The sequence below is a fragment of the Eutrigla gurnardus genome (genome assembly GCF_963514095.1).
Source record: "Eutrigla gurnardus genome assembly, chromosome: 3".
NCBI lineage: Eukaryota > Metazoa > Chordata > Actinopteri > Perciformes > Triglidae > Eutrigla > Eutrigla gurnardus.
In genome coordinates, this window is record NC_139917.1 from 10,663,114 (window position 1) to 10,687,270 (window position 24,157).

At 41.9% G+C, this 24,157-nt stretch overlaps 1 protein-coding gene across 4 annotated transcripts in view; it reads right to left on the reverse strand.

Moving 5' to 3' along the window:
- Positions 1–1,708: 1,708 nt before the first annotated feature.
- The window catches only part of tnrc6c2 (trinucleotide repeat containing adaptor 6C2), a 59,695-nt gene continuing 37,246 nt past the window's right edge, over positions 1,709–24,157 (reverse strand). For 3 of the 4 annotated variants that reach the window (XM_084006338.1, XM_084006335.1, XM_084006336.1), the window contains 18 exons: positions 20,890–23,361; positions 19,600–19,803; positions 18,863–19,029; positions 18,651–18,725; positions 18,398–18,455; positions 18,041–18,183; positions 17,691–17,837; positions 16,598–16,741; positions 15,497–15,616; positions 15,091–15,174; positions 14,488–14,770; positions 14,013–14,174; positions 13,448–13,639; positions 12,555–12,704; positions 11,217–11,432; positions 9,990–10,063; positions 9,589–9,728; positions 1,709–8,917 (listed from right to left, as the gene is read on the reverse strand). In XM_084006338.1, the coding sequence (XP_083862464.1) occupies positions 8,569–8,917; positions 9,589–9,728; positions 9,990–10,063; positions 11,217–11,432; positions 12,555–12,704; positions 13,448–13,639; positions 14,013–14,174; positions 14,488–14,770; positions 15,091–15,174; positions 15,497–15,616; positions 16,598–16,741; positions 17,691–17,837; positions 18,041–18,183; positions 18,398–18,455; positions 18,651–18,725; positions 18,863–19,029; positions 19,600–19,803; positions 20,890–23,361 (5,180 nt within the window). In that variant the 3' untranslated portion in view covers positions 1,709–8,568. The remainder of the gene's footprint in view (positions 8,918–9,588; positions 9,729–9,989; positions 10,064–11,216; positions 11,433–12,554; positions 12,705–13,447; positions 13,640–14,012; positions 14,175–14,487; positions 14,771–15,090; positions 15,175–15,496; positions 15,617–16,597; positions 16,742–17,690; positions 17,838–18,040; positions 18,184–18,397; positions 18,456–18,650; positions 18,726–18,862; positions 19,030–19,599; positions 19,804–20,889; positions 23,362–24,157) is intronic. The other variant, XM_084006337.1, reaches the window with a different exon arrangement.

Below are 24,157 nucleotides of genomic sequence, written 5' to 3' on the forward strand. Positions count from 1 at the left end.
TGACATGCTATATTATTTTTTTTCAACAAACTTGACTCGGACTTTGCTAAACTATGACTTTTTCATCACTTTTTCCCCAACATTCTATACTATGACTTTATTTTCACTTTTTTTCAACAAGCTATATTAATTTTTTATCACTTAACATGCTATAGGATGAATGTTTTATCACAATTTTTCAAAAAACAAACTATACTATGACTTTTTTCGTCGTATGAATTTTCATACATGTATAAATACTATGACTTTAAAAAAATTATAATAATTTAGACAAACTATACTATGACTTTCATTTTCACGTTTTTGGACATGCTATACTATCACTTTTTTATCATTTTTTCGACATGCTATAGTATGAATTTTCAGAATTCTTTTTCACCTATACAATGACTTCAGTATGTACTATGACTAAAAAAATATATAATTATTTTTGACATACTATCTATGAATTTTGTATCACTTTTTTGACATAATATACCACTTTTTTCGACATGCGATACAATTACTTTTTAATCACTTTTTTCGTCATGCTACTGCATACTATGACTGTTTTCGACATACTTCACAATGATTTTATTTGACATATTATACTATGACTTTTAAAAAAATATAATTTCAACATACTTATACTATGACTTTTTATCACTTTTTTCGAGATGCTATACTATGACTTTTTAAAAACATACTATACTATTACTTTTTTCGACATACTATACTATGACTTTATTTTCACTTTTTTGGACATGCTATACTATGACTTTTTATCACTTTTTTTTGACATGCTATACTATCACTTTTTCGACATGCTATAGTATGAATTTTCATGGGTTTTTTTCCCGTTATACAATGACTTTAGTATGTATATATACTATGATTCTAAAAAATATATATAACTATTTTGACATACTATCCTATGAATTTTGTATCACTTTTTTGACATAATATACAACTTTTTTCGACATGCGATACAATTACTTTTTAATCACATTTTTCGACATGCTACTGCATACTATGACTTTAAAAAAAATTACAATAATTTTGACATACTATACTATGACTTTTTTATCACTTTTTTCGACATACTATACTATGACTTTATTTTCACTTTTTTTGACATGCTACAGTATGATTGATACATTTCTTTGACATACAATACATTCATCTTTATGACTTTACTATAATATCACATTATTATGACTTTTTTACATGCTATTCTACTGGGTTTTTCCATCCCAATATACTATGACCTGTTATACAATGGCATCTAAAGGTATAGCTTTCTAATGATGGATTTTTTTGTTGTACTATGACTTCTCTATGACATACTACATTGGTTTTATTATGGTTTTACTTTTGATATATTATAATTTTGGGACTACTATAATACGAGTTGTATGGCATATATATATAAAAATTGAGTTGTAGATTTTTATCACACACTTTCATGGCATTATCACATACTATAGTACGATTTTTGTATTGTGATTTCTTTCACTATGACACTTTATTCCATACTATGTCTTTTTAAAATCACATTGTATGTTGTCTCGCTGTATATACCACTATATCTCCCATCCCTAATAAATGGTTAACATTCACTTTTACCTCTTGCTTGCATGTATTCAGTATGTATTCAAGTTTTAACTTCAACATCACTCTGAATTATCGGTGAAACTTGGATACAATAAAAAAAAAACAAGACACCCAGTAACAGCCAAGAAAATTTGTAATTTATTAATATAGTCCGAAAGAAGCTCCATAATCCATGGAAACATTTTTTTTCCGGTGCATGTCCTTAACAATCACATTCTATGAGGAGAAAAAAAGAACAACAATAAAAGCCACAACTTTGTATTTCAGTTACAGACATTTTTTCATTAATGTTTTTTTCAAAGTAAAGAGAAAGGCAAAGGCATAGTACACCCATTCCACCACCCACCCTCCTCCCATTAAAAACAAACAAACATGACAGCCTTAAAAGTCATGGGCTTTTCTTTTTTCTCAGTACAACCCACAGTGCTTTAGCAGAATGATAAGCGCTCATTGGTTACACATTACACAGCATGGCGACGCAATATTAAGTTTTGCTAAAACATTAGATGACAATGATAATAAGGAGGAGGAGGGAAGGGGGAAATAGAGTGGAGGAAAATTGAGCAAGAGACAAAACAAGAACAACCCTACATAAAACCCTGAACCCCAGAGTCTGAGTCAACAAACACCCGCAGTACAGCAGCTGGGTTTGGACTCTTCCCTCCCACTTGTGCATAGATCATGATCCTTTAAAAACCAGCTTTATTCCTCCACTTCAAACCTGCCTCTGAAAACCATCTGTTACATGTTAAGAACATCTCTTACCTATTAAAATACCTGTCACAGGAACAGACATGTTAACAGACAGGAAATATGATTAAAAACTAACATAAAAAACTTCTTGCACAATGCTCCTGGACTACAGGATGGAAACTTTAAACATACAAATGCATTTTTTGTCACTGTCTTTTTGACAATCAAACCATTGATCCATTTAAATGTAAAGCAATTCTACTTAGATTTCACATGTAAAGCACTCCACTTTTTTCAAAGTTGATTCTCAGTATTATTTGGTAAATATATAACTTGCTACAAATATTTGTTGTTGTTGTTGCTGCTTTGAAGAAACAATGGTACTCTATATTCAGTTAAACTCGTGACCTTCAGTGCTTGCTTGGAGTTTAATTGTTTTCGGTTGCTTTCCCCCCCACACAAACATTAAACCTAGAAATGATGGAGTTGGTATCTGGAACCCTGGCCTTCCTGAGACAAAATCCACATCTTTTATGAGTGTGCAAGATAGTGAGCAAAACTGCGTCGCTAACAGGAAACATAACATCGAACTCAATACACACAGAGATAGTCTGTCGACACTGAAAGAGAACTTAAAACTTGAAATGACAACACTGATCAATCCCAGAGTTCTTAAAGTAGCATTAATCTTCATTTTGCAAGATTTTCCATGTCCATATTTGATGGAAGATGAAATGTCTTTTTTTTTAATTCATTTTCTTTTTTACAACATTCCTAGTATAAATTCCTATTTCCTTGAACTTCAGACAAATGAAATGCTTGTAAACGACAGGCGGCTTTTGCAAAAAACGAACAGAAAAGATAGGCACCTCTGAAATGAGTCTTGTAACAAACTCACCTCCCACACTTTATCCCTTTCCATTTCTCCATGAAGTTAACATCGGGATTACTAGTCCTTCTACAGCTATCTATGGCCACAGTTCTTTGTTTTTTTTCCCCCTTTTTTTGTTTTGTAGTTTTTTTTGTAGTTTTTTTTTTGTAGTTTTTTTCTCAGTTTTTTTGTATAATTGGAACAAAATGGTGCAATACTCAATGATAATCCTTGTATTGGATTATTCCACAATAAAAGCCACTATAAGGTAGATAAACTTTTTACAGATAGAATGAAAACAAAATCCATTAAGTCCTTGAGTAAACATGTACACATGAATTGTCACCATCTCCCCTCTGTACTTAAACTCGTTTCTCTACGATTAGCTGAGTGAGGGGTAGAAGACACTCAGTGCAACGTTAGAAGATAATAACAATGTCTATCAGAATAGTTTTTGACAGAACAAAACAAAAGAAAAAGATAAAAACAGACACAAATATAACATACTGGGTGGAACACAACAGCAGGCCACGTGCCTGGTACACACAGTTTCTTGCGCACACATTCATACAAACATCTGACTTTCGTGCACACATCTAAGATGACTTTTGCATTTTTTTTCCTCACAGATTTTGTATTTGTAACTTAACGCAATACATTTTTAATATTCTCCAAAAGCCCCTAAGTGTATCTGTCAGATAGAGAGAACAAAAAAAGAATTACGGACTTCACATTACGTTATTGGCGCTCCATGATTCAAGTATTTGTATTCAATATTTTGTCTTGTTTTGATATGTTTATTATTTTTTTAGCGACTGGTTGGGATGGGCTTTTAGTCAGGCTAATTAACAAACAAATACACATATGTACAGTACAAGCACTTCAAAGTACTGTAATATGTCATCCTAACCAGAACGTGCATATCCAACTCCATATAAGAAAGACGTAGCTTTCAATCAATCAAGTATCAGTTTACACCCGACCCGAATTCTTTCCTTTGTATCACTTATTTGCGGGGAAAATACATATTGCTCATTTTCAGTTGTATTAAACCAAGACCTTTCAAACAAAAAATTAACATTTTCAGAGGTTACGATCCAAGAAGTCTGAAGAGGTGATACCACACACCGAACTCACAGTATATACATATACGTATACGGTATACATATATACTGTTTTCTAGAACAGAGCTGTAGAGAGGAGAACCTCTCGATGCTGGTGCAGCATGGGAAACCCCCTTCACTGTCAGGTTTCTCCAGTTAGTACAGGATGCTGGGAGGTCCTCGGCTATTGGGTCTGTCTGAGCTTGGATCAAGGCAGTTACAGAAACAGGCAATAGTGATTTTTGCTTGTGTGCTGCAGGACTGCAAGTCCTGAAAGGTAGCCTTTTCCTGTTTTCTTGTTGTTTTTTTTTCCTCGTTTTTTATTTTATTTTTCTTTTTCTTTACTTTTCTTTAAAATTATTTTAAGACTTTGTACCTCTTGAAATATGCCCCTCCCCTCCTGCTGATGCAGAGTGAGGAGAGTGAGGCTGATACAGTGGGCCCAAGCCATCTGGGTCTGTGGAAATGTACAGTTCAGTCGGCCCCGCTTTGAGCAGGACACAAACATAAAAACAAGATAAATACAGCATCCACAAAAAGGCACCCCGGCCACCAGTCTACTCCTTTAGATGGTGGTAGTAGAGGCTGATGACTGGAGACGTTTCAGCTAGAAGTGCAGAGCTTTAACATATTATAGATCTTTTTTTCTTTTCTTTTTTTTTTTTACTTAGATTTTTTAGCATTTTCAAGATTTTTATGTCAAACTTCATAAAAATGACGTTAAAATGCGATTTCATTTTTGGTTTTAAAAAAATATGTACCCGGGATTACCCATCATCAACTGTGCACTGTAGCAAACTGGAACCCCCAACTGAGTAAAGATTTTCTCCTTAGCATGAGGCATTCCCCATAAAAACATAAAAAAAAAAAAAAAAAAATCTCAGTCATTTAAGGGTGTGATGCTGCCACTCATTTGTTTGATCCCTCCTGTCCCCCACTGCCCCCTCTGCAAAGGTTATCAAAGCTCCTCCGAACAGGGAACAGAAGTGCTCTTTATAAAGATACAGTATGACACAGAAAATTTATATTGGCACATTACATTGGCAACTTTTACACGCAATAATGGGCCCCGAAACATTAACGGTGGGCCACCTTTTGAGAAAAAGATTCAATACAAGCCTTTTCCCTTCCAATTAGGATTAAGTTCGAGGCATGAGGTCCGTACATGTTGCGCAGATGGCCTTTTAATTTAAGACTTTGCTCTCACAGTAGAAAGGACAGATTCGGAGAGCTGCATCTCTTACTTGGTATCATCTACCCCCCTACCCTGAGATCAAGCTAGACAGAAGTGTCTTCAGCGCAGAGAGAAAGGCCGATCTTCAATAAAGTGTTTGGACTCTAGTATATGACAGTGTTCTGGTGGCTGAGCCTGACTTTACAGAGACGACGACCATTCTGAAGTGCTGACAGAAGCACACGGGGGACGAGTGTTCGGGTTTGCCAAGCTCTGGGAGGAGTGCTCATTCCCGAGTCAGGTTTGGCGTGCTGTAAAGGGCCCCAGCCTCTAGTCTTTTGCATAGAAACAGATAGGAGGGCCTGTTGGTGTCTGGTCAGGGGAGGGCTACTGGGTCTGGTTGAGGTGGAGAAGGGGAGGAGGTCATAGCGTAGCAGCTAGGCAAAGGGCTAGGGGGGACAGCCTGCATGCAGGCGGAGCAGCTTGAAGCAACAAACACCCACACCCCAGTCTGAGACACCCTATTTTTACACATCTCAAGATACTACCTGGAAGTACTACAGAATACTGTTAAAACACAAAAGCATGATCAGTTCAAAACAAATAGACAATCAATAACGCTCTGTAGTATTGATCCTCGTTTTGCATTCAATACACAGGATGAACATACAGAGGCACCTCTGACCAAAGTGTTTCTGCATATGAACAGTGAAGGGCTAGTTCAGCAGCCAGTATTTTTGTTGACCACTGCATGTAGACAAAAATAACAATATAACACATTGAAAAAATAAAGTCAAAATGATCTTTTCCAAAAAAATAAAAAGTACACTGGCAAAAAATCCAGAAATATGACTATTACATCTTCCAGCTAAAGTGATCATTGTGTCAAAGAACTGAGAGATGCGGGAGAGGGCAGGATGACAGCCGGGTCGAGTGGTGGTGGGCCCCCATAGGAGATGCCGTGCGTGGCGGAGAGCCGTGATTGGCCGGTCTTGGAGGAAAAGCATTTCTTGCCAGACTGAGGGGAGGGTCAAGTGGAGCCCAGGAGGAAGTGCTGCGCTGTGGGGCTGCCGCTTGACACCCAGAGGACCACAGCAGAGAGGCACTCAGCGGACACTTCCCCTCCCAACTGCACTCCGACTCACCCACCGACTGACTGGCCGGCGGGTGTCGGAAACAGCTGACGTTGCAAGTCTAGTGCCTCCAAACAGAACAAGGCTAAACATTTGGAGTAACAGTGATATTCACTTTGATATTGTTCAAAGAAGGGAAAGAAATGTACTGCAGTTTTTTTTCCCCCCAATGTCCAATGGTACATTTCAGTTTCGTTTCCCTTCATCTTGCTACCAGAGGAACAACGGCAGACACATTTCGTAGGAACAGATATAGTACATAAAAGAGCAGTATTTTGTTGTTGTTGTATTTTCAATGTTTATGCTGCTCCTTTTGATTTATTGGATTGCAGTTGAAGCGATTTGCTCTTCATAAGTGCTATGATAAAACCCTTTGAATTTATAAAAGTCTTAGTCTCTTCTGTTTGTACAGTACCAAACGCAAGGAACACTCGTAGGTCTACTGCATTAGGAGAAACCCCTCTTATTTGGTATTGTGCCAGATACCCAGAACCATCCAATCCCACTGTGGATTCAGTCTCTGTTGGGTGTGGCTGCAGAGATGCAGAGAGGAAGTGTGCAGTATTGTGTGACTCTTTAGTACAGTTTGATGCATGCGCAGTTCAACAGCTGCTTCTTCCTCTTTGCAGTTTTCCCAACAGCTTCAGCTGGGTTGGCGGTCTGGGGGGAATCCAAGTTTTGAGAAGGGGGCAAGGGGGGGGGCAAGGTTTGTGAAGTTCCAAAGTCTTTTGCTGCAATCAGCAACAATCAAAAAACAAAACAAAAAGAGAAACCTGCTCCGGTGGACATCGAGTATGGACGGAAGAAAGGTCTATGGTGTATATTGCACAATGTAACTGTCACATGAAGGTGAGAATTGTGTTCTTTTTTTCCTCCGAAAAACTGGATGATCATACAGACCACTGGGCTTCTTGACAAGTCGGACAATAGAAAATTCAACAAAGCACCAGTGAGCGACTGGGTTGAAGGTGACCAGAAGGATCTGGGTTTGCAAAGATTAGGTGCCACCGGACATAGGCATGTACGGGAACAGAGACACGCGGCGAGGTTGACAAATAATCTTCCCTCAGCTTATATGTTGTGACAGATATCAAAAAACACGCTTAGGTCTAGACCCACAAAAAAGAACATTTAACAGCTGTGTCAATCCCTTTGAGAATACAAATCAAAATAATTTAGCTGATGATTGGTAGGGCCAGTCATGTGGCCAGGCCTTCTTACTGCCTGGTGACAGTTGGTCACCAGTCATGTCCTGTACCACTTGCTGGCTCAGAGGTGAAACTGTGCAAGATTTCAGCTATTTCTTCAGTTACAAAAACAAACTAAAAAAGGCGCCTTGGGAAGGACCTGGGCCAGAGAGCACTTAAGGCTAATATTAGTGCTGAGAAACAAATGTTAACATAACTACTAGTAAAGGTCTTTGAACCACATCATTGGCCATGGACATGCTGGGAATGATCGTTTAAGTCTTATTTTGGGATGATTTTTTTTTTTTTTTGGAGGGAAAAGGAAAGTCTCAGATGGCAGCTTTGATTGCTTCTCCTAAAAACAGTCTTCAAAGAAAAAAAAAAAAATATCTTCACACAGAATGTCATGTATACTTATGGAAAAACTAAAAAACACTTAAAAGGTTTCTTTGTGTTGTGTCTCATTTCAGTTTGTTTATACGATGCATTTCAAAAATACCAAAAAGGAAAAAAATTGCTTTTTTTTTCCTCCCAAAAAGGTAAACCAAACGAAGAAAGGACAAAAGCAAATCAGAAGGCTTGGAGTCTGCAGTCTCTGTGGGGGGGGACTCCCGCCTTCTGATTCACAATTCACAGTTCAAAACAGTTCAAATTGATACTGATTATCGCCACATGATTTACTTGGGTTTTGCTCCTGTTCATATTGAATTTTTTTTTCTTTTTCCATTTGAATTTTTTTTTATCCCACACTCCACCAATGACTTACATGAAATGGTGGTGGTGGGCTGGGTGGTTAGTGTATCGTGGCATCATCCTACATGGACTCCCCACTCAGCAGATCTCCAGGCAGCAGGGTGTTAATGGGAGTGGGGCTCCCGATCACACGGGTGTCCTCTCCGCTCGGAGGTCCCCACAGGCTGGAGTACTGGGGCACGTTGCCCCACAGCAGGTCGCCTCCGCTGGGCTTGCCTCCGCCGCCACCACTGCTCCACTGGCCAATAGAGTGGGACTGTGCTGCCCCGCCCATCCGGTTTTGATTGGATCCCGGGTTGGCCTGCCAGCTAGTGGTGTTCGTCGCCAGCGACTGGCCTTGTGCAAAGAAGCGGTTCACCTCCTCCTCCCCGGCAAACTCCGCCAGGATGGTGGTGTTTCCAAGCACACACCTTATAGAGGACAAAAGAGGAAAAAATTAGTCTTCTGGGTAATTCCACCAGAAATAAGGGAATAATAGTTTCCATGTTATATGTGTTCTTTAAGTAAAAATGTGATAGCGGACATACATTTAGTGGTACTGTTTTTTTAGGTCATTACCACACTGGTGCTTTTTTCTGCCCTGCCGTAACCACATTTCATGCTGGTAATGAAAAGTAGGTCACGCATCTTGTTTTCTGTTTCCATGACAACCAGCTGCAGGGGCTGCCATTATTAGCATGCAAAATTAGTGGAAAAACCTACTTTGAGATAAAACCCAGCCAATGTAACCCCAGACTGGCTCTGCATTGGTGTTTCTGCTGTTTTTACTTATTATTAATACAATAACCACTATAATATTACAAGACAACTGACTACAGCATGACTTGCCACATCCTCTTCAATATGACTGCCCAGTCACAAACATATCCCCGTCTACACACTGAGAAACAGTTCAGAATATGGAACACCATTAAGAAAACAGGAACATAAAGTTTCCCAAGTAATGCCAATCTTCTTTCTCTGTTATAGCTGCTTAACTGGAATATGTAAAAGGCAGCAGAGGTTACGAAGGAAAGTGTGAACGCTTCATTCATTTCTGTTCACGAAGCTCACTTTGACTGACATAAGAGACCTTGCTTACATGTGCAGAGACTTCTGGGCCTTTGCGGCCTCGTCCTTGGAGCTGTAGCGCACCACAGCGTTCCCCTGGGTCAGATTGAGGTGGAATGTGATCAGGGGGCCGTGCTGCATGCACAGGGTCCGCAGAGTCGAACCATCAATCTGGAGCACAACAGAAAAAACACAATTGCAATTACAGCTAATATCTATCTATATTCATCTACCTAAGAATTTTGTTTTGTATCACTTGCTAGATAGAAGCATATCGGTTACATCTTGAGCATCCTACCACTATTAGTCATCAGATCAGTCATAGACAGAGAGTTGTTTTAGAAATGACAATGCTACACAAACAGATCTTTGAATTCATTTACATGCCAGCTTTACTTAATCCAGCCAGAATAAGCAGCACAGAACACATACTTGTGGGGTGAGATTCCTCAGAACCAGCCAGCTGCTGGTCCTGCTGGAGGTGTCAGTGCTCCAGGTGGTTCCCTCTGTAACAGAAATGACAAATACAATGTTATGTAGAAGGTGTAAGAAGAACAAGTAAAGGAGTAGAGAGCTGCGGAATGTTGCCAGTGCCCTTTTAAACTGTAATTTTCTGTATTTTCCAGCCACTGTAATGCTTTTTTCAACAGGCCCTGGGAGCACTGACCTCGAGGTCAGAGAGTTTATCTTTTCAAACAACAGGAACACACTTTCAACCAACCGTTATCTATCCACACACACACTTGATTCATGTCTACCACACAACAAGTAGTTCCTCTGCACCCTGCATGAACATAGACATGTTATGTCAAACCCTGAGGTTTCTCGCAGAGGCGACAAACCTCAAGATGTCAGTTTAGCAGGGTGTGTTCACCCAGCCTTTATATAGCAAGTGCTGTCAGTGCACAATCGTAGCTGTGAACTCCAGCACACCTTCACATCTTTAGTCATGTCTGTGTTTGCTTGGTGTGAAATACACCATATAGATTGAAATCTGTTGCTTTCAGTTTGCGTTTGCGTCCATTTACTCTGATTACAAACAGATTGCATAACAGATGTTGTAAATGGAGTTCAATCCTACAATCTAAGAAAAAGGCTCTGATTCAAGAAAAAAAAACCAAATTAACCAAAAATAACAAAAGAAAAAACAATTAAACTGTGTACTACTTACAGAGGAAAACATTGTAGTACTACATTAACATGAAAGAGAGACTGGCTACATTGCAGATTCAGATTTTTACTCAGAAAAATATATAATAATTAAAAGACGATTAATTATTGTGAATGTAAGATTATACATTTAAAAGCTTCATCTTGAACAGACATTAAGTTAATTTTTAGTACATTGTGCTGATAATGCCTCTGTCCAACCTTCACTTGAAGGCTGATTCTGAACACTCAAGAGGTTGAGGTCTGTCAAAACCAAAACCCCGGGCCACAAAAACAGTTTCTTCCCATCTGCAATGGCCTCATCAAAAACAAGGCCGAGGGCCATCACTGACACGCACTCTAACACACTTCCCCACCCACACACACCAAACGCAGTCAGAATTACAGGTTGGTTGAAAGTCTGGAGGTGCAGTTTGTGACGGAGATAGATTGAAGTCAGTTCCATTAGGTGCTGCTGATAGAAATGACATAATGTAGGAGAGTGCTCACCAGAAGAGTAGGAGTTGCTCCAGCCTTGAGCCAGGCCCAGCGAGTTGCCGCCCCAGGTGGAAGAGGGCTTATTGTTGGTGAGGCCTGGCGGGGGCCGCGAAGGGGCTATGTTGCTGCGTTGCTGCTGAGGGACTTTCCACAGCTCATGGGACAAGGAGGCTTGGCCCTGGGAGATGGGACCTGGGGACCAGGTGGACTTCATGTCAGACAGCTTACCTACACGTGGAGAGAAGGAAGGGAGATGAATTGGTTATAGGCTCCCAACAAGGCATTGATGTTCCTAGTCCACTTTGTGGTTCAGCTAATGCCAATCATGTTTCCTTTCTTTCATTCTTAATATAAAGCCACCAAATCTTTTTTTTTTTACACCAAAACATGCAAAAAAAAAAAAAAAAAAAAACGTTATGTGCACTGCATTTACCTGAAATCTTTAAGCTGTACAAGTGAATTCAATCAAAACCCCAAATAATGTCAAAGTGGGCACAGGTGCTTGCTGAAGCAAAAGTAGGAACTAAATGTTCAAGTTTCAAGTACCGCCTATGTGGGACTTCTGACTTCCTTCAAAATATGTGTAACCGCAAAAAAGACAGCGTCTAAAATCAGTAATAACAATTACAATGACATATTCACAAAGTAGAGACCTGAATTCTTTGTGATTTCTGTTTTATGTTAAAGCACACACGTAAACAACCACACACTCACACAAACACAGGATGTGTACTGATGTCACGGCTGGCTGGGTTTTTTTGTGGGTTGGGACAAAGAGGCACAGATGGTTGACGGTCGCATTAAAAGGGAGGCTCCCATCTTAGTTGGTTAAGGTGTAGTCTCAAAGGCACAAGTTTAGATGTGGTTTCCAGTAAAAGAGGTCATGAACAAAGGTTATGGGTTGGGTTTATGATAAGTAGGAGGCGTAAGACAGTGTTGTATCAGGGCTCCCATTTGGATGAGAAGAGGTTTGGCAGTGCCACACACAGAGGTGAGATACTGCCGATGTGTACCTGAGCTGTCGCCATCAGAGGACAACAGACTGAAAGAGCTAAAGAAGCCACTGACTGGACAATCGCTGCTGGTCGGAGGCAGAGACTCATTCTGAAGTGGCGGAGCTGAGCAAGTGGCCACGTGGTCGTCGAGGGTAACAGTGTTGTGAACTGACACCGTATGCAACAGTACAAGCACATGCTATTGGGGCCGCTGGTGTAACATATCAGAGATATGTTACACCAGCGGTGAATCTGAGTGAATCATTTATTTACGTCTGATTCAATACACATCACATTACTGGTTTAGGACTACTGGTTGTTTAATAAATATGTATGGCCTTGCTTCTGTTCCTACCTCCATTCCTATCTCGCAGCAGGTATCGATTGACGTCATGGATGTTGGTGTTGATGGTGGGACCGCTGGGGACGCTGCCAGGGGTCATGTTGGGGTCATTCTCAGGGTCGATGTTCTGAAGGCCCTTCCATGGCACGCCTGGGCAGAACTCTAATAGAGCAAAAGTAAGTGCTTAATTAAGGGAAAGCAACAGCATCAGACTTTGGGGAACCTGTTGCATGTCATGACTTCCCCACAGACTTCCTTCACACAAGCCTCTAAGTCTGCTTACTAATTCTTAGATTGATTCTGAGATTGATTGTTCCATTGTTGCGACTCATTTTGCATTTGCATTTTGAGCTTGTACTGCTTTTCACGCTGTGTGTAAAATGTTTGTGGTTGGTCTACAAAACAGATTTGTTCCCAAGACAAAATATTATTTTTTGTGTGTGTTTATCTTCCTCTTAATTTTGAAAAAAATAAATAAATAAATAAAAAAAATCCCCATTAGCTGTATTACAGTCACTGCTATTCTTGCTGGGGACCATTAAATATTGTGCCTGTGAAATTGCAGTTGACCAAAGTGTGTTTTAACAGTGGACATTTTGGCCTGTCACAGTAGGAAAAATACAGGTGTAAATAATAAAATAAAAAATGCCTGAATTCCATTTAGCTTTACGCATCTTTGTTTTATCCAACGGTTAATTATCTAAACTGACTGCCTTGCAATCTGCCATTGGACATTCTGAAGAGATGCAGTGCATTTTGGGTTGGGTGATCATGTCCAGTAAGCTCACATTGCATACTGACTATGAATAGCATCGAGGAAGGGATCTAATTAGGAAACCTGAGTGCGGGTAGACCGTGGATAGTGTAGCGACTTTAGTGGGGGTTTATTTGCATCATGTCCTCACCTGGGGGCCAGTTAATGTTGGTCCCATTGGAGATCTTATCATTGGGGCTCTTGCCCTGGCCCCAGCTGTCTGGGGGCACCATGGGGCTGGTGGGGGACTCAGAGCTGGACATTAGATTGTAAGGGCTGTACGAGTCCTCCAGATGGGGGGGCTTCCCGGAGGGGCCCAGGGTCGAGGCAGCAGATATGGCACCTAGAGGACAAAACACATGAAAATACTCATTTGAACTCATTCATGCTCATCATAATAACATTTCAAAATCAATACTATAATTTCACATTTTCAGAATAAAATTGCATTGGTGTGATGTGTCAGTTTATCTAGTGATGCTCTAGATTGTTAAGGATGCAAATACATCGTTCCATATATTGACATAGAGGGCAATGGACCACACTTTAAGATAAGTTATTGTAGCTGATCTCAGGAATACTATACAATAGTAAAGGAATGAGATTTTTCTCATAATTCAAATCTCTGTTGAAGGATTTGCTGCTGCGTAGTACTTTCTCACTATGACATATGTGCAGGGGGACTGTACAGGCTAATGGGTTTGTCTTTGACGTACCGTGCTTATTGAGGTTCTCCATGTTTGAGGAGTTGCCAGAGAGGCTGTCCATGGAGTTGGAGTGTGTCCACTGGGACAGGCGAGATTGGGGCTGAGGGGGCTCCTTCAGGGACAAGCCCCCAACCTCCATGCAGTTTACATTCATGTTTGGATTCAGTCCAGCTGCACACAGAAAAATAATCATTTAAATGTAATCCAAATATGCCCAAATATGCAAGTCAGTGGTAAATCTGCATCTGCATGTATTTCTCAAAGGACAATAACTGTTTTGAGTTGGTGTTTTTAGTGTGGGAAGCCACACTGTATGGTACGATTACAGACTTATGCATTACAAGGCTGCTAGCTCAACTGCTGCAGAGGAAATTTGCTATAAGCAGGCTACATTTAGTCAGATTCAAATTGTGTGAGCAAAAGAGAAACAGTAACAGAGTAAAAAACTCCTTTTCAATTTTGGTTGTCGCTCTCCCAGACTCACAAAGAGGGTAGGTGCTGTAGGCGTTGGGCGAAGACGGCGGCTCTTTGGTGTGCAGTGTGTCGGCTAGGCCCGGAGCCTGGTGTGGGCCTGTGTAGGGGTCCAGGGTTGATTTGCCAGAACCATGGCCTCCGGCGGGGCCACCGGGGGGATGCAGGCCAGCGGAGGAGGAGGAAGAGGAGGAGGAATGAGAGGGAAGTTGCTGCTGCTTCATCAGCAGCGCTTGGTACAGCTGACGCTGGTGCTGCTGGATCTGCTGCTGCATGTTGGTGATTGTACGTGCAACCTTGGGGAGAAGAGAAGTGGTGTTAAAACAAGGGATCTGTACCCCTCTTTCATCACAACACTATCTTCTAGAAGGCTGCTGATATCGAACAAAGCCAGAATTTCAAAAAGGAGAACAAGCTCTTTCTGATTTCATAAAAACACTCATTGGTTAAACGAGAAGTAAACTGTTCCCATGTCAATATCATAAAGTTTGAGTAACTCATGTTGTAACAGTGCATGATGCGTTTCCTCTGTTGCTGTTATGGTATCATGCAAGAATCTAAATATTAGTTGAGAAAGAAAAACAAGAAGCGTCACAGTGGTTTTTTGTTGACTCACTTGCTGCTCTTGTTGTCTAATGGGGCCGGAAACATTGCGTTGCGCCTGCATCATCTGCTGCTGGATTTGTAAACGCTGGTACGCCTAAATGAAAGGAAATCACAAGCACAATACAATAATTTAAAATACAATAATGAAGGAGAAAAGGAGTTTCAATTTGGTAAATATTTTGTTATTTTAATAGATTATAATTCTATTTTCTAATATGCTTTCAAATTGAACAATTCTTTATTCTTCATTGGATGTTTTTCAGTCAATACCACAAATGAAATCATGTTTTGCTTTTGTTCGCTCGGTTTAATCTTCTTTCCATTTAGATTAAAGTCCACAACACACATTCTCTGCCTCAGACCTCTGAAGGCATGCTGCGCTGCTCATACAGATAGAAAGAGGCTCTCTGACTCACCATTTGCAGTTGCTGAAGTTGGTACAAGAGGGTCATTTGTTGAGGGTTTATTGGTGAGGTTAAAAGTGCAGGGTTCAGACCAATGTTTTTTGCTGCAAACTGCAAGAGCTGTGCTTGGACCTTGGGGGGGGGGGGGGGGGAATAAAGATGACATGTTAGTCATTGCAAATATATAACATAATAACAACTGTACAAAAGCAGCTTCTGGCAAGGTAAAACTACTACGTGCACGAGGAAAAGAGAGGAAGGTATGCCAGAGGATATCTGTGAAGCCAAGAGGTTTTAGGCGTAGGCTGTGATTCCCAGAGTATAACTTAAAATGTGTTTCTTCTGAAGGAGTATGATGTAGGGATGTCACAATACGATTTCATGATTAAAAATCTGAATTTCTAATATAGCTAAAGTTATTATTATTATCACCAACTATATCCAGTTAGCCTGTATAGTGTAAATCATTTAGAATGGTTGTATGTGATTAGGCTATACTGAAGGTAGGCTACACAGACTGAGAGAGAGAGATCAAGAGCACCACCCACAGACCTTTGTTGGTAATACGATATCCCCACAAGATTCTGAAAGTAAACACTTATTAGTTGTGAACTAATCCCCTTGTCGAGTTTAAAACGTTTTGGGCTAGCTTAATACATTAGCTTGTTTGCTAGTAGTCCTTTTGTACCTTGACTTGGACATAAACGGGTGGATGATTATCACAAAAATGTTGGACTTTGCAGTCTCTTTTGATGGTACACTGTAATACATTTTGTAGATTTTGGATTTACAAAAAACACACTGACGCAAACACACGTGTTACGCTACTCGTGTGAGAGGAGATTTCACCATACAAGCGTACACAGGGCAACAATGCAGAACACCATAAATATTGAAGCTTCTACAATTCTTACTGTGATGAAACCATGACGTTATGTTACTGTGTTTATGGCAAAATTGGTTAATCTCAACATCTGAAATTATACTTTTGCTTTCGGCTTCTTGTCAAGAATATCACTCAGACTGTGCATAATTCAAATCGTGTTCCCTGGTTATATGACAACCAGGATAAGCAGCTACAGATTATGGATGGATGATTATGTATGTATCTACCTGAGGGGAGAGAAACTGAGGCACTTGAGCACGTAGACTAGGCTGGGAGGAGCTGAGAGGTGGCACTGGTGGCTGTGGAGGCTGCTGCTGCTGCATGGCCCGGGTTTGTGCTGCTCCACTACTGCCAAACATTCCACTGGATATCTACAAGCAGGAGTCATAAAGGTACAATGAAAATTCTTCAAAACGGTTTCAGAATACCTCAGGAAGGTCAAGAGCTGCCCATCCAACTGTCAAGTCTATGCATTTAATGGGTTCATTCAATACATGAATGGGTGCACTTGAATTGGATGAAAAAGAAAAATATAAGTGCACTCAAAAGCCTTGCATGGGTCTGTGATATTCTCTGCCCTCATAGTAGAGTCTAAAAACATTTTCCTTCAAGGTTTAACTTCACACCAAAGGATATACTGAACACTAACAGAGCAGCTAGTTTTTTAGACCATGAAATTGTAACTATTTTATCTCCCGTTTATCAAATGGTCCAAAACAATTAGCCTTTAAAAGAGCAACTTCATCCACATTTCCAATTCCATGTTGTCACAGAGGTCTTTCTATTAATTCCTCCCGAATAAAGGTCCGCTTACAGTGCTGTTTCAAGGACATACTGTAGTTTTCTGGGCCATGACTGCCTCTGGGGTGATATTTGATAGAGCATAACTATCTGATTTCAATGGGCACTTCAGGCAAGGTCATACACAAATAAATGTACAATGGAAAATGTATGATTTGGGAGAGCATGTGGGTGGAGAGTTGTGTGTAAAACCAAATAAATGTATCAGTTGTTGCTATCACTGCTTTATATAGACTTAAATCCTGCACAAGCTATTACATTTTTGCATTAAGATGTGATAAACAGTCAAGTACTTTTGGTTTAAATTGTGAAACACTAATGTGTCAATGTTGCGGGTGATCTTTTAAGAAACTACAAAATCTGATTTTCACTATACATGAAAATAATGGAAAATAACTACTTTACAAAAAATACTATTCTGAATATCATCACAACATTCCACAATCTCAAAAAAATGTTCTGTTAACTATGAACTTCTGCGACAGTGTGTCGTATAGCTGTGCATGGTCAATGTGTTACCTGTCTGTTGTTCAAGTTTTGCATGGCCAGCCCTGGGTTGCCTTGTCCCAGACCCTGCCCAGGAAGGCTACTGTTGGCCAGGGGGAGCTTCAGGCCAGGGGAAGGCAGAAACGGTGATGGGGGGGCATCATCTGACAGACCACCATCCTGGACCAGAGCAAAATAAATAGGGAAATAAACACATAAGAAAAACATTAAACAATACAAACATTAATGACTAACCATGTCAAAATAGTTGAAATAAAAATAAAAAAGACAAATGCGCCACAAGGGTAAAAACAAAGTACAGGAGTCCAATTTAAAGAGAATTCCACTATGCATTTATGTGAGTCAGTTGCATATTGTCTGACCTTGTCAAGATAGGAGTTGCGGTCGGAGTGGTCTTTGGAGAGCACAGAGGGCCGACACACCATGGGCTTATTCATGCCATTGCTGTAATCAGACATGCTCATGCCCCGCTTGTCAAGGTCCGTCTTCTTCTCCAACAGGGCGCCTGGAAGCAGAAAGATCGAGGGTGCGATGCCATTCAAATGTCCCTTTTTCCTTTTATTAATGTCTTTATTTCTATACACACTTTAGGAAAGCTGGGATTTGACAGTAAGTCAAATCTAGCATTCACTAAGTTTAAACAGTGACAATGAGTAACAGCATCTCAAATTAGCCCTTTGCAATACACACACAACAACACAGATGTGTTGGGAACTTACTCATGGCCTGGTCAAGGTTCATGTTGTTGCTCTTCAAAGCCTCCTCAGCAGGGTCTCTCTGTAAAACATGGTTAACATAAGTATGTCACTTGCCATGGTTTAATTGCAGGAAAATTGGTCACATATCAGATTTCCCCCCCAGTTTTCTTGAGTATAGATTGCACATTTGTGGCTTAGTTGTGGGGGAAAAACTTAAAAGAACGATCTGCCTAAAAGAAAGCACATTAGTGCTTGTGTCAATGTGAGAACTTACCGGAAATCCCATGTCAGTGAGTTGTTTGATGAGACGGTTCATGATCCAAGCCTCATCTGGCTTGCCCATCTTCCCCTGAAAAAAACACATGCAAAGTACACAAATATTAAATGATGATTGAAATGAGAATAATTCCAGTGTTTTTATTTCATGAATATCTGCCAATATATCTGCCAGTTTATTTATGACACGAGTCAGGTGTGTTCTCTTACCTTGCTCGGGCCCTTCTTGGGTCCATTGCCCCAAGAGTTGCAAGAAGAGCTGCTCTCCTGGGAGGTGGGGCTGTTCCACATGTCCCCATCCTCAGTGTCCCATTGGCCAGTAGACATCCCCATCTCCTCTCCTCCATTTCCCCAGCCATCTTGCATAGCTTTGGGGCCTGAGAAAGTAATGACATAACATAAACTTTTACTTGGTTAACAGTTAAGAATGTTTTTGTGTAATTTCAGAGGGTGAGAACCAGGTCATTTTCAACCTAACCACTTGGTGCCACTGTTGTCATTTGTCAAGCTGCATGTCTTCCCCTATACCTCCCTGTATCATTTCCAACATTTCCAACCAACTGCACAAATGACCAAGAACTACTGAGGTGTGGAATTGCATTAATCCCAGCAACACTCCAGTAGCACTAACACTAAACCTTCAGAATTGGCACAGATGGCACAGGTCTGAAGAAACCTGTATCACTAACATCAATCTGTATTTTGTAAAAGGTGTGGTACCAATGGACACAACTCCAATCTCAAATGCCTTATTTGTCAAAGTGTGATATGTCTAAATATACTTCTTGTACAACATCATATCTGAAACTATATAATAATCTGGCCTGTGTCACAGTATGCTATGGTATCGATAACCAATGGTACCATAATCCTGCATCTTGGTATATTGATTACCCATATTTGACATAATACAATCACTGTAAATATAATTTATCTGTGGATGTTACCTGGTTTGCAGGCTGCAGAACCTGTGGGTCCGTTGGCCCTGCCATAGGGTCCAGAGGGCTCGTGGCCACCGTCTGCCCATCCTCCTACTCCCCCTGTGGTCTTACCCCAGGCAGAAGTGCCATTGTCCACAGATGATGTTGGAGCTGCTGGCTCTCCCCAAGCAGGCTCCGACTTGGGTTGAACACTGGGAAGCTCTCCCCAACCTGGAAGAAAGGTGAAAAAGAAAAAATTAGTTTAACTGCAGTAAAATCTTGCAGTAAAATCCTTTAACTTGCAGTTATACTTCATAACCCAAAGTCCTTTGTTGAGTATGTAACAAGGGAACAAAGGTCCGATGTACTAAGATTTTAGATTTAAGACTTGTCTGAAAATAACTTGAAACCTGCATTATATTCATGCACAATTCAGATCTTTAACACTATTTTACCAAAAACTAGATTGTGGTCATCCAAGCAACTGAAACCCACAGTATGTAGTGGCATGTTAATATGAGAGCCCAATAGCAAGCTTTTTGGTTCAAATAGTGCCATGCTGACTGATGAGAGCAACAACTCAGGCCTGCTGTTGCAATCACTTCCATTTCAACTCTCTGCTACCTGAATCCAGTGTTATAAGTTAATAATTTAATAATGATCAGCACAAGTATGTCTTCAGAAGACCATGGTGCTTTTTGGTAGCTGCAATGCATTTGGTAAACAGCAGGGGGCAATGGTCTCATTCACAATCAAAAGGAGAAGAGAAATTGGGCATTAGAACTATGTCATGCCTATATGCATGGCCTTTGTCTTCACAAAGACCCATTTGAACTGGCTGCAGTTAACTTAGGCTTGCTGTACAGAGTCTAAATTATTTATGCATGACCATTAAGACGCAGTAAATACCCCTGACACTATTTGCGTAATGATTACTGTGTGAGAATTATCATAAGGAATATTCTTTGAATGCAATAACAATTGTTGGCATTGCTTTTCTTAAACATTGTCACTTTGTGTGTTGATGACACACAACTCTCTATTTAAGCTTTTTCTCTCACCACATTTAATTTGGCTCATTATCAAGATCGTCTCTAAGGCTTAACACCATTAAGCAAAGCATATTTATGCTGGCAGATAAATAAATATAATCCTTCAGTTTTTTGTTTTAATGTCTTCTTGGCACAGGCATACTGCATTTTTATTATTTTGTTGCTTGCATCGGTTCAAAAGAGATAACAAACTTTTAAAAATGTTTTTGAATATGAACCATTACTTCAATTTCAAGAAATTGTGTTTTTTAACACAACAGCACACCTTGGTTACCTGGGTTGGCGAGGGGGGATCTGCCCTGGGGGCCTGCACTGGGATGTGGGGCACCATTGTTGGATGACCCATTGTTGTTTCCATGGTGTTGCATATGAGTTGGGGGCTGGGGATGGTGGTGTATGTGGTGATTGTGATGGTGATTGTTGTTGCCAGGGCCGACAGAGTGATTGTTGTTGTTATTGTTGGGGATAATCACTCCACCATTCTTACTGGACGGTGGGCCGCTGTTTCCTGGGTTATTATTGGGATGGCTGCGATCCCACATATTGACAGTCTTGTTTTTGGGGCCCGGATTGCCCCAGGTGGACGTGCCATCGTCAATCTCCATCTTCCTGCGAAGGGAGGGAGGGGAGGGCTCTTCCCAGCCAGTGGGATCCATGCCCTGGTCCGGTTTGCTGCCATTGCTCCAGTTTGATGTGTTCTGCTTCACTGTACCAGGACCACCCCAGGAACCCATGCTGACACTTCCTCCGCTGCCACTGCTGCCACTGCTGCTTTCCTGGGGCTTGGAAGAGCCCCAGCCTCCCTGCACTGGGCCATTGGCACGTGGGGTCTCCCCCCAGCTGCTATTATTCGTAGTAGGCGCAGTCTTGCCCCAGCCTCCTCCTCCTCGATTTCCTCCCCTAGGACTTTCCTTCCATCCACCACTTCCTCCATTCCCTCCTTCTCCTTCCCACATGCTACTGGAGGATCCATTCTTCTTGACCTCCGCCTCTCCCCACTCCCCTGTGTTGGAGCTGTTGGAGCCCCCATTACTGTTGCCCCATCCATGGGAGTTTTTGGGGCCCTCTCCCCAGGTAGTTGGCTGACTTTTTGGGCCATCGTCCCAACTGGATGACTTGTCCTCAGAACCCCAAGATGGTGTGCCTCCATTTCTAGGACCATTGGTGGGCACAGGGTCACCCCAGCCACTGGTAGAGCCATTCGGCACTTTGCTGAGTGACTGTGGGGGGTCGCCCCATCCTGATCCAGTCTGGATAGGCTGAGGTGGAGGGGCTCTCCAGCCAGAGGATAATGATCCTTCACCGTCACTTTTTTCTCCAGACCCAGGCCTTGGACTGGGGCCAATTTTCGAGTTGATGGTACATCCATTGATGGATGAGGGTCCACCGTTAGAGCTGGAGCCTCCTATGATGTCTGAGCGTTTTTTGCTCTTTCCATCATCAGAGTTGCCTTCTTCCATCTCCCATACAGTGTGCTGTCGGATTGGGGTCTGTCCCCAACCTGTATTACTCAGCACCCTAGGGTCCAGATCCTGCCGGGGTAGTAGTGGAGTACCATCCGTGCTGGAGGACCTGTCTCGGTGGCCAGATTGACTTTCATTACTGTCCCCACTACCATCGCTTGCTGGGGCTGTTCTAGGCTGCTGGCCCCATGAGCCAAGTTGCTGCTCTTGGCCTGATCCAGAACTACCGGCATCTACTGAGTCCCAGCCTTTAGTTGCATCTCCCCCACTAGAGGATTTCCCCCAGTCACCCCAGCCACCACTTCCACTACTCCCACCACCACTGCCTTGGCGGCCCCAGCCAGACTGCCCTCCGGAGGGTGTTGAGTCCCAGCCTGAGTCCTTGGTAGAGTCAGCTGCCTTGGTTTCCCCACTACCCCATACAGAGCTGCCTGTTGTGTCCCCATTGAGTTGGGATGATTCCGTGGGTGACTGGCCTCCCCAGCCAGTTAATCCATGGATAGGGCTCATGGGCTCCTGAGCTTGCTGCTGCTGCTTAGTGTTGTTTGGTCCATCAGTGTTAAGGTTAGAAGGTTCCATTTTATAGGACAAGCCTGCGTTGGTTGAAGGGTGCTGTTGATCATTTTCGTTAGCACTTATCATGCCAACCCAACCTCCCCCGCCGTTATCCGCACCTCCCAGGCTCCCATTTCCCATGTTTCCATTGCCATTAATACCTGGTGGGAGGGATGGGGAGTTTGACACTGCATTGGGGCCAATACCACAACCTCCGCCCACCTCATGGCCCAGAACAGGCCAGGCTGATGGGTTGGCATTGGGATTGAGGTTCAAGTTAAAATTGGAAGAGCCCCAGTTATTGGGCGGTCCTACTCGACCACCATTCATACCATCTTGTTTCCCATCTGAGCCCCAGCCTCTATTATTACATGTGTTGGCTGATCCAGGTCCCGTCATCATGTTATTGTTAGCTTTAAGAGAGGAGAAATGGGCCTGCTGGCCTGCGGCACCTGTGGCCATACTCAGAAAACTACTACTACTGGTGGTAGTGACAGCACTGGTGTCTGTGTTAGAGCTTGCTGAGCCCAAGGGGCATTCTGGTGATGTAGGGTGGCCCCGGTCACTACTGCGGCTGATGGAGGGCCAAGCTTCTGTGTCACTTCCGTCAATAATCACTTTGTCCCAGCTGTTGGCACTGGAGGAGCTGTCAACTGGCAAAGAGGCTCCCCAATGAGAGGTCTCATACTGGGCAACAGAGCCACTCTGGAGGAATATGTCTAAAGAAAAAAGAGGGAGAGAGAAAAGAGAGGTTAAGACAAAGTGAAACAGCGGAATACAACATAGGAAGTAGGTGAAGATGATGAGTCAGTTAGAAACAAACAGAAAAGCTTTGAGTGGCAGAAAATGCAGAAATTCAAGAAATAAAGAAGAGATGGAGTAACAGGACTAGAGACAAAGGGTGAAAAAGAAAAAACGAAAAAGGGAAGAAAAATGGGGGGTAGGATGGGGGGGAAATACATTAGGTTAGACTAAAGAACACCATGTAATACAGCCCCCGTAAGTCCCCTGGACCAATTTTATCTTCTTGGTTGGTTAATGCTTGACAAGATATGGCCACACTTGCACGATCCAAGATCCAACAGGTAATCAGAATACACAGTCAAGCGTGCTACATGTCATATCAGCTATGACATGTCCATATATCCCTTCACTGGTGCAGTCAGCCAAACAGCCCCCAATTCTTTTTTTTAATCCATCTTTCTTTTCTCATCACTTTTCACCCACTTCCTTTTGCGACTCCTTTCCTCTTCCCTAGCTGTTTTGTTTTGCCCCTTATTTGCTTCTCATTATCCAGCTGCCCTTATCTATTACCCCCCTCCGTCTCTCTGTCCATGTCTCCTCTCTCACTTTTTGCCCCCATCTCTATCCTCACCCTTTAATTTCTCCTTCTCTCCACTCTGCGCACCTCTAACACCCAGCAGTGAGAGGCCCATCCGTCTCCATCGTGACTTCACTGGCTGGGGCTGTGAAGGGAAGCCCAAGTGGAACGCCGCTCATTTATTGGAATGAAAC